Source organism: Ctenocephalides felis, unplaced genomic scaffold (assembly GCF_003426905.1).
Source record: "Ctenocephalides felis isolate EL2017-DRISC unplaced genomic scaffold, ASM342690v1 CF-g0.4_SCAFFOLD_03571, whole genome shotgun sequence".
Classification (NCBI taxonomy): domain Eukaryota; kingdom Metazoa; phylum Arthropoda; class Insecta; order Siphonaptera; family Pulicidae; genus Ctenocephalides; species Ctenocephalides felis.
Window position 1 is genome coordinate 53269920 of NW_020539725.1, and position 16349 is coordinate 53286268.

Below are 16349 nucleotides of genomic sequence, written 5' to 3' on the forward strand. Positions count from 1 at the left end.
AAATCAAAATCTTAAAATAATACCTACCTTGTAATTAGAAATAGCTAAACTAACATTGCATCAACATGCATTCATTGTCATTCCTTTGGATCATGATCAAAAAAATAAATGGTCTATGATATCAGTTTGATATGCTGCCAAAATTAAACTCAATGCAATAACAATAGGAAAATTTAGGAAACTTATATGGAATTATAATTTTCACATATATACAAATTATATTTATTCGAAATTCAACAATTTATATAATCGTCTAAATGATTTTTATTCGTGCAGTTTTAATATTCTGGTTTTATTAAATTTAAATATATTATTTTTCTTATTATTATTTGTAATCATTTCAGGTCATTGCCAGGATACGCCGAAGTACAACTATATCATGGACAGTCCATAATTCAATTGTTAGAAAACTTAGAATTAATAGAACGTATTCATCCATTACATGATAAAGAAAATTTAAAGAAACTTGGAAAAGAATGGTATTGGGCATTATTGAAAAGGCCACCAATTGGTAAATTATTTTAATTATAGATATTTATGGTGAATAGTATTTGATTAATAGATTTACATGTGGAATATTATTAATTAGAGCAATAGAGTTGCATACATCTTCAGGCTTATTTAATACTCATACTGACGCAATTTTTATTCATTTATTATAGTCAATCAGTATAATTCATACTTTTATTTTTTTTCGCGTATAAATCAATGTTACTAACTATAATTATGACTTTTATCCTTTTTTAGCCGAAATCAGAGAGTATTTTGGAGAAGCTGTTGCTCTTTATTTCAATTTTCTGGGCTTTTACACCACCGCCTTAATAATACCAATGACTTTAGGATTTCTACAGCTGATTGTATCTCAAGAAACCCTGGCATTCTTTTGCGTTTTTAATGTTATTTGGGTCACTGTATTTTTAGAGGTATTTTTATTATTTTTTAGTTAACAAAATATGTAATAAACACTTAAAAATAATACTTGTGAAATAATTAAACAAATTGAAACATATAATAAAACTAGAAGAAAACCTATAAAAGTTTATTGTAATATGCCAGAAGTTTATCATTTATATTACCTATATTTATTTTTTAAAGACTAATAACACCAATTGTTTTGTTGATAAAATGAACGATATCATCGTTAAATTTTTTACCACTTACTTTATTTTAATTTTTCATGGTGTGATTACTCATAAGAACAAAATAGTTGAGCAAATATAAATCATAAGTCGAGACTTAGCTAATAGGCATAGATAAATTAAGAACAATTTGGATTTATTTATTTCTTATTATTATTTGTAATTAATTGATATGTATTTCTGACATCTTAGTTATGGAAAAGAAGATGTAGTGAGCTGGCTTTTGACTGGGGCACAATTAATATGACAAGCCTTGATGAACCACGTCCGAACTATCATGGAACAATGGGAATAGATGCTGTTAGTGGAAAGTTCAGCCACAGTACCCTAGATGGAAACTAATATTAAGGTAATATTATATTTATTAATTAACTTTTACATGACAAATAACAAAATATCTAGTGTTACTATTTATTTTGGTATTTAAATTCATTTGCATACTTATACATAAAATAATTTTAGAATTGAATTGATATTTAGTCCTTTGATCTTTTTATTTCATATCTTATAAAAATGTACAGAGGAAAAATTAAAGTTACATTGTCTATATTGATTTACTTAGAGGTTGATGATGTAGTAAAATAAATATGCATATACATGTTTCAAATAGTATAAATATACACATAAAAAGAATGAGTAAGTTATCTCATATCCAGAAACCTTACATTATTAATAAGAACAGAAAACAAAATTATATTTCGGTCGAATAGTTCTACTCACGCATGGTATTTTTAGGTTTATTTTTTTGTATGCTTTTTTTATCGATAATCTTCTGAATTATAATCAAATCAAACACTTGAAATTGTGTCATACATGTTACGCTTATGAACCGATTAGAATAAAAAAACATTCAACTCCTATTGATAAAGAGATGTGCTAACGTTTTTGGTCAAGGCGGCCCAGCCGTTTCGAAGATACGGGTAAAAAATGACAAAAAATGGTTATTTATTTGCATTAATAAAATTAAAATCTGAATAAATTTTTGAAAGACGGGTTGAGCGATTTCGGAGATCAAGTGAAAAACTAAAAAAAATGGCATTTGGGGGTCAAAAATAATCATTAGGCATATGCCCACCAAATTATCTGATATTATAGTCCAGTCATTTACGCTTAAATTAGGTAAGAATCTCGGAATTTGAGTAGTTGTAAGGCTGTAAATACTTGTATATTGACACTAAGAAGTTGTCCATATGGTAAGGAGTACGTAAGTTGTCTCAAAAACCTACATATGGTAGGTACACCCTACCATTTGTAGGGTGAACACCTTGTATATTGACACTTTTAGTGTCAATATACAAGTATTTACAGACTTACAGCTGGGTATCTCGAATTCCGAGGTGAACTTACTATAATGACTGGACTACTAATAAAATTTCAACATAAGTACGAAATCTATAAGGCTGCAATGCGGCGCCTAGGGGCATTAATATTTTTGTCTATTAAAACAGATACGAGCGCGATTGCTTTGAAAAAAATTGAATTTAGAAAAAAAAATAGAAAAAAATAAAATCAAGATTTTCAAAGCAGGGCAATTTTTTTTCAAATTTCTAAATTTTCAAAAATCTTTTAAATCTCAGTAAATCTTTTACAACTTTAAAATTACGGAACGGAAAGTTCCAATACAGTAGAACTCCAATTATCCGAATCCGGAACGGATTCGGATAATCAAATATTCGGAGTTTTTTTTTTTTAAATTGCCATTGGAGAGAAAAAAGTTACGTTTTGATATTGCACTATTTTTTTATTGAATTAAATAAAAGAAACATGACATTTTCACATGTTTTAAATATAATAAATGTACTTATGTACCAGTTTAGAAAAAAAATCATTGTTTTGTAAACATCTCCGTCAAATCAAAACAAACAATGTGCCTACACTGGCTTTGCTGGTGAAAGAATAATAGCGCACTGAGACTTTTTTTGGACAATTTTTTTCTGAAAGTGATTCGGATAGTCGGCGATTCGGATAGTCGGAGTTCGGAAATATTTGGAGTTCGGATGATTGGAGTTCGATAATTGGAGTTCTACTGTAATTTGCTAAAATTAAATTAATCACATATTTAATCATGTAAATAAATGTTTACAAAATATATAGTCACATTAAAAAGTTTGAGAAACATTCATTTGAGAAACTCTGGTCGCGCTTCCCGTGCTTTCAAGACTGGCTCACAGATACCACTAACGTGGTACGGTACGTGATATCACATCGATCGCCGCGCAATACTGAGCAGATTTTGTTAGGCACCTTCTGTTGCCTCCGTTCGGCAAGATCATACTTCACAGGATCATTTCTGTAGTGTGTCTTCACAATCTCTTCACTCAAACGTGGAGTTGATGCGACCTCGACGATGAGTCGTAGCGTCGTACCCTGAGCGTGAGAAAGGCGTTCGAACTTCATTTGGAGTTTGATCGTCATCGATGACCGTTCGCCAAAGTCCCTAGTGGATTTTGGTTATGGGTGTGACGCTTTCTGAGAGGTCATTTTTATAAAACATTTTATACATTTTTAATTTTCTTTCGTAAATATATTATAGAATAGTGGTTGTTAAAGTTTTTTTTATATTTTATAATTTATTTTATATTATTTCAATATTTCGTATATTGATATTATTTAAAATATCAATCAAGTGGGCAATTTCTTGTAATATAATAATTCAAAATAGTAGATTTTTTGAGAATTTTGAATGTTTTTAGCATTTTGAAAAAAAAATGGTTAAACTTTTGAATTTTGAAAACTTTGTAATTTCTTGAAAGTTTTTGATACCCATTCATATCGGTTTATTCAAACTACAGATAATTTTTGACCGCCGATTGGCTCTTGACCAATTATATATAGTTTTCTTTATGAAATTTGTGTATCTCAAATAATTTGATATATGAAGTATTAAAATTCGATATATTGTATTATGTATACAATGGCAAAAAAAATCCTTTGGCTCTTGGCCAATTGTCGCCGAATATCAACACACATGAAAACATATATAGCATTATATGTTTTTTGTAGTAAATTTGAGTGTTTCTCAAATAATTTGACATATTAACTAAAATCCGTTAAATTGTTACATGTATAATAACATATTATAATTTAATGTAAGTGAAATGTCTAAGTAAAGCAATCCTATACCTGCAAACTGCATTTTGTAGATTTTCAGAGAAATACATAAAGTATTAAATCAGAAAAATATAAATCGAAAAACCTAATTTACTAACCACATATTTTCTTGATATATTTAGTTATTTAAACACAGAACCAAATAAATATAATAAATAAAAATGGTAAAAGCTGTGTGTATTTGTAATAATTTTAGTACTTAAGAACAGACTACACCCATTTTAGTATTTTAAAAGTAATTTGATAAAACTAAATAATAAATATATATATATATATATATATATATATATATATATATACTCCAATTTAAGTTTAATTATTTTTGCATAATGATCAAGTTGTTTATTTCTTTAATGAAAATTTATTTTTAATTTCATTTATTTGCATAAATGAAGCATCAACCACTTGCATTACTTTTATTAACTTCCTGTAGGGCAAGTTATAGTAAGCGTCCGATTTGAATAATTCAAAAAACATATCACTTGTATTGACAAGATGAAGAATTGATCAAATTTTCATGAAGGTCTAGCGGTTTCGGAGATCTAATGAAAAAAGTAAAAAAAATGCCATTTGGCGATCAAAAATGATTATTGGACATATGCACATCAAATTATCAGATATTTTATAGAGATTTTAACAATAAGTATAATTTTTTTCACATTTCTATGGGTTCCGTACCAATGCTTATGCGTTAGACGGCGGCGCGGCACTTGCGCGCTTTGACATTTCGTCTCTATGCAGTTCAAGCAGTACGATCGCTTTGAAAAAAAGTTCAGAATTTCCAAAATATGTCAAAATGAAAACATTTTTCTTTTCAAAAAAAATTTGTTTTCAAAAAAAAAAATTTTTTTTCGAAAAAAAATAATTTTTTCTCAAATTTATAGTTTCTCAAAAATCAAATTTTTTCGAAGTAAAATTTTTCCAAAAATGTTAATCGTTTTTTAAAAAATAATTTTTGGTACGGGAAGTTCCTGCAATTTCCCTTAAGGCACGATGCCTTAATTGCCTTAAGACAGATTTCCACTTACAAAAAATTCATGAAACTTGTCAATTATATAAATCTGATTAAATTGTTAGTATATTTTTTTATTTCTCAAGATTAAATTACAATCTGTTGTTCAATACCAACAACATTTAGTATTTATAATGACTAAAAGCGAACCAGAAATAAAAATTACTGATTACCGAATGATCAACTTTTGATTTTTTTCCAGTTATATTGTGTTTCCTTGCCTATCGTGATACTCTGTCTTCTTGGTGCTTTCTGGGTAATGTTGCTGTCCTTCTGGTTTGAAGATACATTAAGAACCCAACAGACGGATTCTACTGGTTTTGGTGCTTATGTTATTTTACTACCCGGTATTGTTTATACAGGAATTGTTTACATCAGCAATTTGTACTACAGGAAGATTGCGACTCAACTTACAGAATGGGGTAATCCATAATAAATGCTAATAAAAATCTTCACTTATTTGTAGATATTATGACTCTTATTGTTGAATTTGATAAAAAATAATATTGTTATAATTAGAATTTTTCAGTCTTTAACATATTTATGGTATCATTACAACTCTTAACAATTAAACTACATTTTTTACCTTTTTTATAAAAATTGCTTACAAAATTTAGAATTTATTTATTAAGAAAATCACAGGACTCAGTCCCAGTTCGATCGACACCGAGTATTAAAATTGATGCTGTTTGAGTTCATCAACAATTTTATGTCTTTGTTCTACATCGCGTTCTGGTTGAGAGATTTGGATTTGCTTCGACAGCAATTAGCTACCATGTTAATTATTCTGCAGGCGTTCAGTCACTTGGAAGAAGCTGCTTTACCGCTCACGTTTAGATGGTGCCATCATAAGGTAATAAATAATAGGTTAATCTAAAAAAAATTGGACTTTTGGTAATTTCAATGTCACTCTTACAGATATCGGATCTTATAAACTGGCAAGCAAGTAAATACGTATCTTTGAAAACAAAAGAGGAAATTATACCATTATTACCAGGTGTGGAAGAATTGCAAAGTGATGATCCAGTTGTGCAACAGGCAAACGAAGAAGGTATAGTATAAAAGTAGTTTTGAGAACTATAGTTTAACATATTCTAAACTATGGCATCGGATAACAATTTTTTTTCTTTTAAGTAAGCTATCTCAAAATACTACACAATTTATAATACTTATTTTTTTAGTTTTACAAACTGTTATGAACGATGCCTATTTGTAAATTTATTATTTTTACAAATGTTATTATAATAACATTAGGCCATAGTAATTTAGCAGTCCAATGATTGTTCTCATTTACTTCTAAACTCCATTAGAAGGCGACCCGACGGTCTAATTACAATTATGAAAATATGTTTTGGAACAAAAATAAAATTAAACTGATTTTCAAATTTTTATGTTTGGAATTTTGTTAACACTATATCGGTCGAATTTTTTACTGGGTTCGTTGTAAATCTATTTAAGTTTACTATTATACATATATGATAAGATAAGAACTCTTTAAAGTAAATATGATAAATGCTTTTCAGGTTATCGCCATTCGATATTTTTCAATATTCTCACATATAACCAACACAATTAAACTACAATTTGAATTACAATAAAGTTTACAATTGACACTTTTACTAATAGTAACATTTTGCAAAATTGCAGAGTCCTTAAGAGGGAGTATTCTAGTGTAGAAATTGAAAAAAACATATTTTTTTATTTCATATTTTCAAAGTTTAACTATCTAAGAATATGGGTACGAGAAGGTTTTTGAAAATTTGAATTATTTTCGGAGATACAGGCATTTTACTGACTCGGTGTCTCCATACTGGTTTGGCTTCACGCAAAACTTTAAATGCGTTTTTCTCAGAACAGACTTTTTCAGTACTGTTGACACGATTTCTCAAGTTTTAATCGACCGATTCAATTAAAATGTTCAGAGAGTCTTGTTTATAGACCTATTTATAGCCCAAACATGGATTATCCCCAAATTCCAATTTTTACTATTTTTAAAAAATTCGAGAAATTCAAAAAACAGTAAAAATAACATTTTTTTCATACAGTCGTTAATTTGTAAAAAAAATTCTTTTTACTCATCGCTAGTTCGGGCGATTGCGACATCATTGTAGATTAATAATACTTTTATTTTTTGCATTTCCGATAGCTAGGAGGGCTGAAATAATGTCAAGACTGAGGTACCAATTTTTTGAGACCACCCACTTCATCAGCCGCCAGTTTTTACAATTCTCAACTTTTTTTCTTTTTAACTTTTGTTTTGTATTTTAATAATATTAATAAACAAGTGGTAAAAAAATGGATAGTAAAAACATTTATTGCTTTCTTTTACGACACTTTAAAAATGTCCTAAAATTCATCGCTCTACACTAGAATACCCCCTTGACAATATTATTATACTTGACCTCAGATTGAAATTTACATAATACAAAAAATTATCTAGTGATATATCATGCTGTTGATTTAACGAATATGTATTTTGTTATAGGGGAAATGGATGATTACACAGGAACATATGATGATTACTTAGAATTGTTCGTCCAATTTGGTTACGTTGTACTATTTTCCTCCGCATATCCTTTGGCCGCCTTCTGGGCAGTCGTCAATAATGTGCTCGAAATTAGGGCAGATGCCTTCAAACTTTGCACAGTGTTCAGAAGACCGATGGCAAAAAGAGTTAAAGACATTGGTGCATGGCAGGTGATAAAAGAAATAATAATTGTAGTTAACAATAGGATAGTAGAAATTTGAAATCATGAAATAATACAATATATATTAATATATATTGTACAATATATTACACATACGTAATAGTAATATACGGTATAGAATACAATGAGTTCATAAATATATTTTTCTTTATATACATAAATGGCTAATGACAGTATCCATACAAACCGAGCGTCAATACATATTATTATGACTTCTCTGTTTCATGATGTCATCGTATTTTCAAATTGCTTTCTAAATAAGTAGATGTATCTAATGCAGCATCTATTTTTGTACAAACCACAAAAGCATATGAAACGGTGGCTCACAACGTTTAATTGGAATATTATATATATATATATATATATATATATATATATATATAAATATTTCAAATTCATGTGTAAAATAAAATTATTTTTTATAACAAAAACTCATTTTTTACAGGTGGCGTTTGAGGCTTTAGGTGCTATTTCTATTGTAACAAATTGTGGGCTTCTTTGTATTTCACCACAGGTATGTTTCAGCGAATTGTGAGTAATTTTAAGAAAAATGAGTATGTAAATTCAATAAAGCATTTTATTGTTGCTAAACAAATTTGAAAAGTGAAACTTCTATACACTCATTAGTACTAGACTGTAGTCATATTTAAAATTGTTTATCTATGACTATAGCAAAAGCTTTATCTATTACATAAAATAGAGAATATTACATAATAATATCTATTACAAAGAATAGAGAATATAGAACAATGATATCTATTACAAAGAATATAAATAATAATTAATTAATAATAATAATAATATAATTGATATAGGTAATGTTATGTATAGATATTGATATCACGGTTAAAAATAACTATGATCTGATATCGATAGTGATAACATTAGCGCCAATATCAAGGTAACACTACAGGTTTACATAATAATAATAAAATTTTATGGCGCTTGTGTGAAAATAAATATAATATAAATGCACACATAAAAAAATTGTTACAATCAATACCCAAGAGTTATTGATACAATTGGTTCATTCTTTTACAAATCGTACGGATTTTGGGATAAAATGTCACATTTAAAATTGTCTGAATTTGTTTTCAGATATTATACATAAAATCATTTTAAACGTATTTCAGGATTTTGCTGAATTTTATGTTACTGTTTTATGTCAACAAAATGAGGTCACAGATATTTTTTCACTGTTTTTGAACAGCATATAAAATCAGATAAAAGAGATTTTTTATATAGCTCTATAAGTTGCTTTTTTTCAAATACGTCACTTTCTAGAAGGCAACCCATAGGTTGTCCCATCTATTTGACTTAATTATATATCGAATTTTTTTATTACAAGACAACCCAATGATCGTTCTATATTTTAAGATATAACATCAATACACATAGCCGGAACGAGCTATTTTCACGTGGTAACATATTAGGATCTATATTTTTAAGTAAAAGTGAATATCACTACTACGTGATATCAGGCTGTCCAAAATGCAGATTTGAACCCGCTACTCGTGATTTTTAAAGCAGGACGCGTACCAGGACCTAATATGAATTAAAAATTAAAAATCACAAATACGAGTGTTCAGAATTTTTAAGGGATTGTTTAAATATATGGACATGGGTGAATACGCCTTCCTCAAAAGTATCTACATTTACTCACAGAATATACTGCATCCAATTACATCATCTGTTGTGCTTACGGTTTGTAAGATTCTGAAAGATAGATAAATTAAGGAAAATTAAAATCAACATCAATTAATAGATTATTGCATTAACAAATTCATGTTCTACATATTTCCGATAATGAAGTTACACCCACTTTTACTGTTCGGGTGCGATAAACAGAAATGTTGTTTAATAAAAGTCATTCTTATCGTCTTTATTGTTCTACAGATGGCACGTATTCGCACAGGTCTAAATATGAGTCCAGTCGAATGGTTGTTATTTTTCGTGGGCTTGGAGCACTGTTTACTGGGAATCAAACACATTTTGCACCGAGCCATTCCTGACAAACCAGAGTGGGTGCGAGTGGCGTTGGCAAAACGACAGTACGAATCCCAAAGAGCACTAAAAAATGAGGTAGTATGAAAACAATTAATTGTAATGGTTATTTTTCAAAAATGAGACAATACTTGATTATTAACTTTTCTTAGGGTTATTGTATATTATTTCTTTAGATATTGTAAGGGGGCGTCCATTAATCACGTGAGGTTTTTAGGGGAAGGGGGGGGGTGTTGGCAAAAAATCACTAAATATCACGTGGAAGAGGAAGCGGATTTGTAAGATTTTTTGCCTGAATTTAAAAAAAACAAACATTTTCAAAAAAAAAAATATTACAATTTTTTCTCGTAACTAAAAATACACGTGTTGTTTGGTGGGGGAAGAGGGTAATTTAAAATATTACTTCCTATCCAAAAATGGATAACGTGATTAATGGACGCCCCCTAATCGCAAAAAATCGAAATTGACCAATTTCATACATCTTTATAATTCCTCTAAACATTTCTGCACATATTAGAAAAAAATAGTGTAAAAGTATGTGTGTATATGTATGTATGTATGTGTGTATGTACGTGCGAATACAATTTCTCGTTGACGATTTCGAGAACACGGATTAACCGATTTGAATTATTCAAAAAACATTCGATTCATATGGATGAGAAGACGTGCTGATTAGTTTTTGGCCAAGGCAGGTCTAGCAGTTTTGAAGATACGGGGCAAAAGTGCCAAAAATGGTATTTCAGTGCTTGAAATTACGAAGAAAACATTTTACTATGAAGAACTGATTAAATTTTTTGAAAGGTAGGTTTAGGAGTTTTGGAGATCTAATGAAAAAGTAACAAAAAATTCTATTTGATGATCAAAAATAATCGTTAGACATATGCACATCTAATTATAAGATATGTTATAGAGATTTTAAAGGTAAAATAAATTCTGTTTAAAATTTCTTCAGTTCTTCATTTTTGTCAATACAAGTAAAATTTTTTTTGAATCATTTAAACAAGTTGATCGTGTTCTCAAAATCGTCGACAAAATTTTGTATCCGCACACACACACAAACACACATACATCGATTTTTTCTAAGGTACCCAAAATGTTCAGAAACCTTCGAAACGTAAAGATATATAAAAATCTCATTTTTGATTTCTTTGCTATCACTATAAAAGATAACAGCAACTAATAGATTCAAGAAATAAATGTTGTTTTATATATAAAGGAGTAATAAGTCAAAGGGTTGCAAAAGAATATAATTAATATTTCTATGTATTTCTTAAAAGGTTTTTTTTCATAAAAATATCCAAGTGTAAAAACGATTAAATTTGCACTTTGCAGACTTTTGTTACATTACTAACATTTTCTTTGTTATATCAGTTAAAACGCTGGATCACGATCAAAAACTTGTGTGAATATCAAAACACGCACATGCTAAAATTTATTGTATAACTGAAAATTAATAATATCATAATGATAAATGATGCATAAATGCAAATTAGAGAATTTCAAACTGGATCCTCAATTATTACAGAGACGTCAGAAATCGCAAAGAATTTTAACGCGACGTTTCAAGACTGTACATGGCAGACCAGGTCAAAAGCACAAAAATGACTTTCAATAAAGTATTTGTAGAGTATGTAGAACAATTGTTGTTATTTATTTATGAAGTTAAATTATTTTGTCATAAAATATAAAATTGTTGTTAATGTTGATAATCGTTTTATTAATTTACAATACACAAACACTATAATAATGGATCATTTTCAAGTACATAAATATTTCATATATCTAATGGAAATTTTGAAATATTGCAGCAAATCTACATTTTATATTAAGGGGCCGTTCAAGTATTACGTAAGCACTATAGGGGGGCGGGGGGGTTATTGATTTGCATATTTTGGGTAAGAAATTTGCTTAATTTTGCTGACAAATGGGAGGGAGGCGTAAATAATTGTAATAAATCTGCTTACGTAATACTTGAACGATCCCTAACCAGAAATTTTTAAATTTATATCTTTGGTTTTATGTTGATTTCGTCGACAACTGGATTTGCACTATCGTCAGGTTGGTCCAAACAGCAGGAGTGGCAGCATTCTTTTGGATCAATTTGCAAATCCTTGGGCTCATTTTCTGACAAAATAGGTGCACTTTGCACACACAGGACATTCTAGATAAAAACGGTATGAATATTGATATTAATTTTTTATTACCAGGGGCAATAAGAATAAATTCTAATAATTAAGGATGGATATTTTCAGAATGTTTTACAAAACCTACAAGATTAAATTAATTTTGTAGTTCCAAACAAAGGGCATTAAAAATTATCCTTTTTGCTGTTAAACGATGAAATAATTGTGAAAAGCATATATTTTATTTTGCAAATCAATATGTACATTAGGTACATTATTAATTACAAATGTAATTTCAAAACCATTATATATATATATATATATATATATACTTATAAATATAATATATTATATTATTAAGCCATAGTAAATTTTTATATTTTTTTCAAAATATTGCTTTTATATTGTATGGTATTTCTTCAAATCGACATGGAAAACAATTGTATTATAATTGAAAAAATATTAAAACCTCGTATGAAATTGTTCAAAATAACCATATTTAATAAAATTGCAAATATTTTGTATTACACATTTTCAAAAATTTCTGTAGATAATTCTGTTCCCAGTATTCGTATTACAAATTTTAATTTTTAAAATATATAAAATTTCAATTAATACTTTAAAGATTAAGATTAGATTAATAAAAATCCATTTCAAGACGAATATTTTTATAACTATTTTTTTTAATAACTTACCAATACAAGTCCGACGACTGCAAGATACACAATAAGTTTCATCTTGTTACAAAATTAGTATTTGAACAGTTAAAAATTTTAAATTATAAGAGTGTTTTAATTATTCAATCTTCAATTTCTCAATTGAAGCACTGATTTGTACTATTGCCAATTTCAAATCCGATTTGATATATATACCTTCATATTGGCCCGCTGTTTTGAAAGTATTTCTCTAGTTAAAAAAACAAATATTAATTACCTTAGGACTAACTATAAACAAAAAACAAAATAATTCATCTATAACGAAAATTATTGATAACGAAATATAATTATATCACATGTGGAATGTTATCAAGAAATTTATTTTCAAATGTTGTTTAGAAATAATGATCGTTATCAAATATCAACATTGCCCAAGATTTTCTTCATCGGCGTCACTAAATATTCATATCGGTATAAAAGGCCTAAGAACATGATCGAATTTAATTAGTGTGCTGTAGGCATCAGTTCAAATATAATTTAAAGCTAATACCAAATCAAGTAAAGCAAATATGAAGCTGTCATTTGTTCTGTTCTTTTTTACTATCTTATTGGTAAGTAGAAGTTGACTATTGTGAATGGTAGTTAATATCAATTATTAACACTAATTGATAATGTCACATCACCAATATCAAGAAATCCTAGTGCATCTTTTAACAATAATTGACAAAGTATCCTAATTTCCTAATTACCAATTAGCAAGAAGTCCTTATCCATCCTACTACATTAATTGGTAAAGTATCTTTATTATTCAATTTGTTCTCAAATCATCACCAATCAAAAAGCCCTCATCAATCATTTAACACTATTTGTTGGAGTATATTTATTTTTCAACTTCATCTCAAATTATCACAACTTACCAAAAAGTTTTGATCTATATTTCCACACTAACTGATAAAGTCCTAATTGATAGAATCCTCATATCGGTTTGCTTCCAAATGATCAGAAATGATCAAGACATCCTCGTCGATTTTTTAGCACCTTTTTGTTTTATTTCGTCTATTATCAAGAAGTTCTCATCAATCATTTATCATTGATTGGTAAAATATCCATATTGCTCAATTAACTCTCAAATTATCACCAATGATCAAGATGTCCTCATCAATCTTTTAATTTTATTTGCTGAATATCCTAATTTTTCCACTTTTTCTCAAACTATCACCTATTATGAAGAAATCCTTTCTTCGTGTTTTATTAATAATTGATAAAGTAACCTTATTTTCTAATTTTGTTTGGAATCATCAACTAGTCATGAGATTCTATATATTAACTAGTTATGATTATGATTAATTTTAATATTATATTTTTATTTAGGTAGGCAATTAACCATATTCTCATTTAAAAATAGCAGAGAAGAAAGAGTATTCAATTTAAAAATGCAATTGTGTTAAATAATTATGTCTGAAGGGAACAAATTACATTAATTATTTTCTGCAAATTATATCTTTCTGAAAACGGTTTGTTACTTACTTACTAATAATGCAAAGATTTTGTTTACTATTAAAATTTATTATAATTTAATTATTCTCTTTGGGTCGATGAGATCTTACATAACTCTATTACAACTACTATGGTTTGGCAATATATCTTTAATTGAATTAAATTAAAGTAAATTAATTGATAGAGCCTAATTATTGATCGATTATTCTTCATCATAGGGAGCTTTGATGGTCCACAGTGCACCAATTGGCAATCAAGATCTCCAAGGCGGATCAGTCGATCCCAAAGAATGCTGCCACTCCTGCTGCTTAGAAGGAAATGATGATACTGCCAATGATCAACCTATTGATGATGAGCTGAAAATATAAGTAAAATCTGGGCGGAACAATCACTTTCATTTGAGTTATAATGGAGCACGAATGTTTAACTTATTGTCTATGATACTGATGATTTAATAAATAATATAATGCAATAGATCTCATTCAAATTATGGGTTTTCTTATTTATTGTTGACTAAAAAATATGGTATAGTATAAAAATATAGATTTAACTCAAAGTTGGTATTACAGTTTTTTTTTAATTTTTAACTGCAGTATCAAGAAAAAACAAGTTTATACCACTTTTATTTCTGTTATTAATGCTACTGCTAGGAGCATAACATATAACATAACTTGAATTTTTAAAAATGATTCAAGTGTGAAATTGATCATATCTAACAATAGTAAGTATTTTGACCTTTGATTTTGTAAGACACTGTGCGTTATTTACTCAAGGTCTCTTAGCGGTAGAATCTGAATTAAATATTTCTGATCGTGGATTAACTTTTATAACATTTTATAAATATTATAAAAGTATTAAGAACTATAAAAGAATATGCTATATACTATATTAGCGGTATTAGTATTATTTTAATAGACTTTCAGGCAATTTGCAGAAACTCTTAACTCAAACTAGAATTATATTGTAGGAGGTATGTACATTTTCTTATGAAACTTTTTTTTGATAATTTTGGAAATTTTAAGTTGCCAAATTTTTGTAAAATTTGAAAATATTTATAATGGTTGAGAAATTGAATTTTTTTGAAAAAAGATATGATTTTAAAAATTGGAAATATAAAAAATAAGTTAGAAAAAATAAGATTATAAAAAATAAAAAAATGGGATCATAAAAAAATTAATAATTATGAATTTTATATATACTAAAAATTAATTTAACAGTAAATTTAGAGTTTTTAATTTTACAGAATATTTGATGTATATAATGTACAGAACATTACGTGTATAATTAATTATTAGCATTAAAATTGACAAATTTGAGTGAATTTTATAAGTAATTTATACATTCATACATATATTTAAATACTGATACGGACTTAATTTTTTTTTTACAAAAAAGAGATATTTTTCACATCTTGGAACCTTATGTTAAATAACAATATTTACTTCACAAGTTTATAATACAAAATTAATAAAAAATTGTATGTTAAACACTCAGATTTTGAAACAAAACCAAAAATTCAGAAAAAATAATATATAATTATATTATATTAATATATACTAGAAATTATTTTAAAGGTGAATTTTTAATTTTTAATGTCACAGAGTATTTGATGTAACGTGGATAATTAAATATATGCATTGAAATTTAAGTAAATTTTATAAGTAAATTAAAAATATATATGAATATCAGTATAACAGACCTAATTTACAAAAAGAATAAGTTATATTGGCTTTAAATGAAATTTTTCACATCATAGAACCATTGAATTATGTAAAATATCAATATTCACTTCAGAAGTTTATAATATATAATTAATAAGCATTTTGATAATACAATTTAGATTTTGATACAAAACGTAAAAATTCGGAGAAATAGTGATATACTTTTGTAATATTAAGATATATGATTATAATATGATACATTATTAAAATATAATTAATATATTATAATTATGATATAAATCAATATTAATTATAATATAATTATTAAATACAAATGGTAAAAATCTGATGATTTTCTGAGGACCCCATTTTGGTTTTGCCCAGTAATTTTGAAATAACTGCTTTACTAAAGTAATGTGTTCTACCAGAATTTATTAA

The 16349-nt window shown here is 27.5% G+C and overlaps 1 protein-coding gene and 1 non-coding gene across 2 annotated transcripts in view; both read left to right on the forward strand.

The window, feature by feature from the left end:
- The window catches only part of LOC113386253 (anoctamin-10-like), a 12754-nt gene extending 1145 nt beyond the window's left edge, over positions 1-11609 (forward strand). The window contains exons 2-11 of the mRNA XM_026624044.1: positions 345-511; positions 748-923; positions 1332-1461; positions 5454-5684; positions 5895-6115; positions 6181-6313; positions 7748-7959; positions 8416-8484; positions 9867-10052; positions 11500-11609. Of these exons, the coding sequence (XP_026479829.1) occupies positions 345-511; positions 748-923; positions 1332-1461; positions 5454-5684; positions 5895-6115; positions 6181-6313; positions 7748-7959; positions 8416-8484; positions 9867-10052; positions 11500-11589 (1615 nt within the window). The 3' untranslated portion in view covers positions 11590-11609. The remainder of the gene's footprint in view (positions 1-344; positions 512-747; positions 924-1331; positions 1462-5453; positions 5685-5894; positions 6116-6180; positions 6314-7747; positions 7960-8415; positions 8485-9866; positions 10053-11499) is intronic.
- LOC113387191 lies at positions 3405-3617 on the forward strand. The gene has a single exon (XR_003368140.1). It is a non-coding gene; the product is annotated as a small nucleolar RNA U3 (small nucleolar RNA).
- Positions 11610-16349: the final 4740 nt, after the last annotated feature.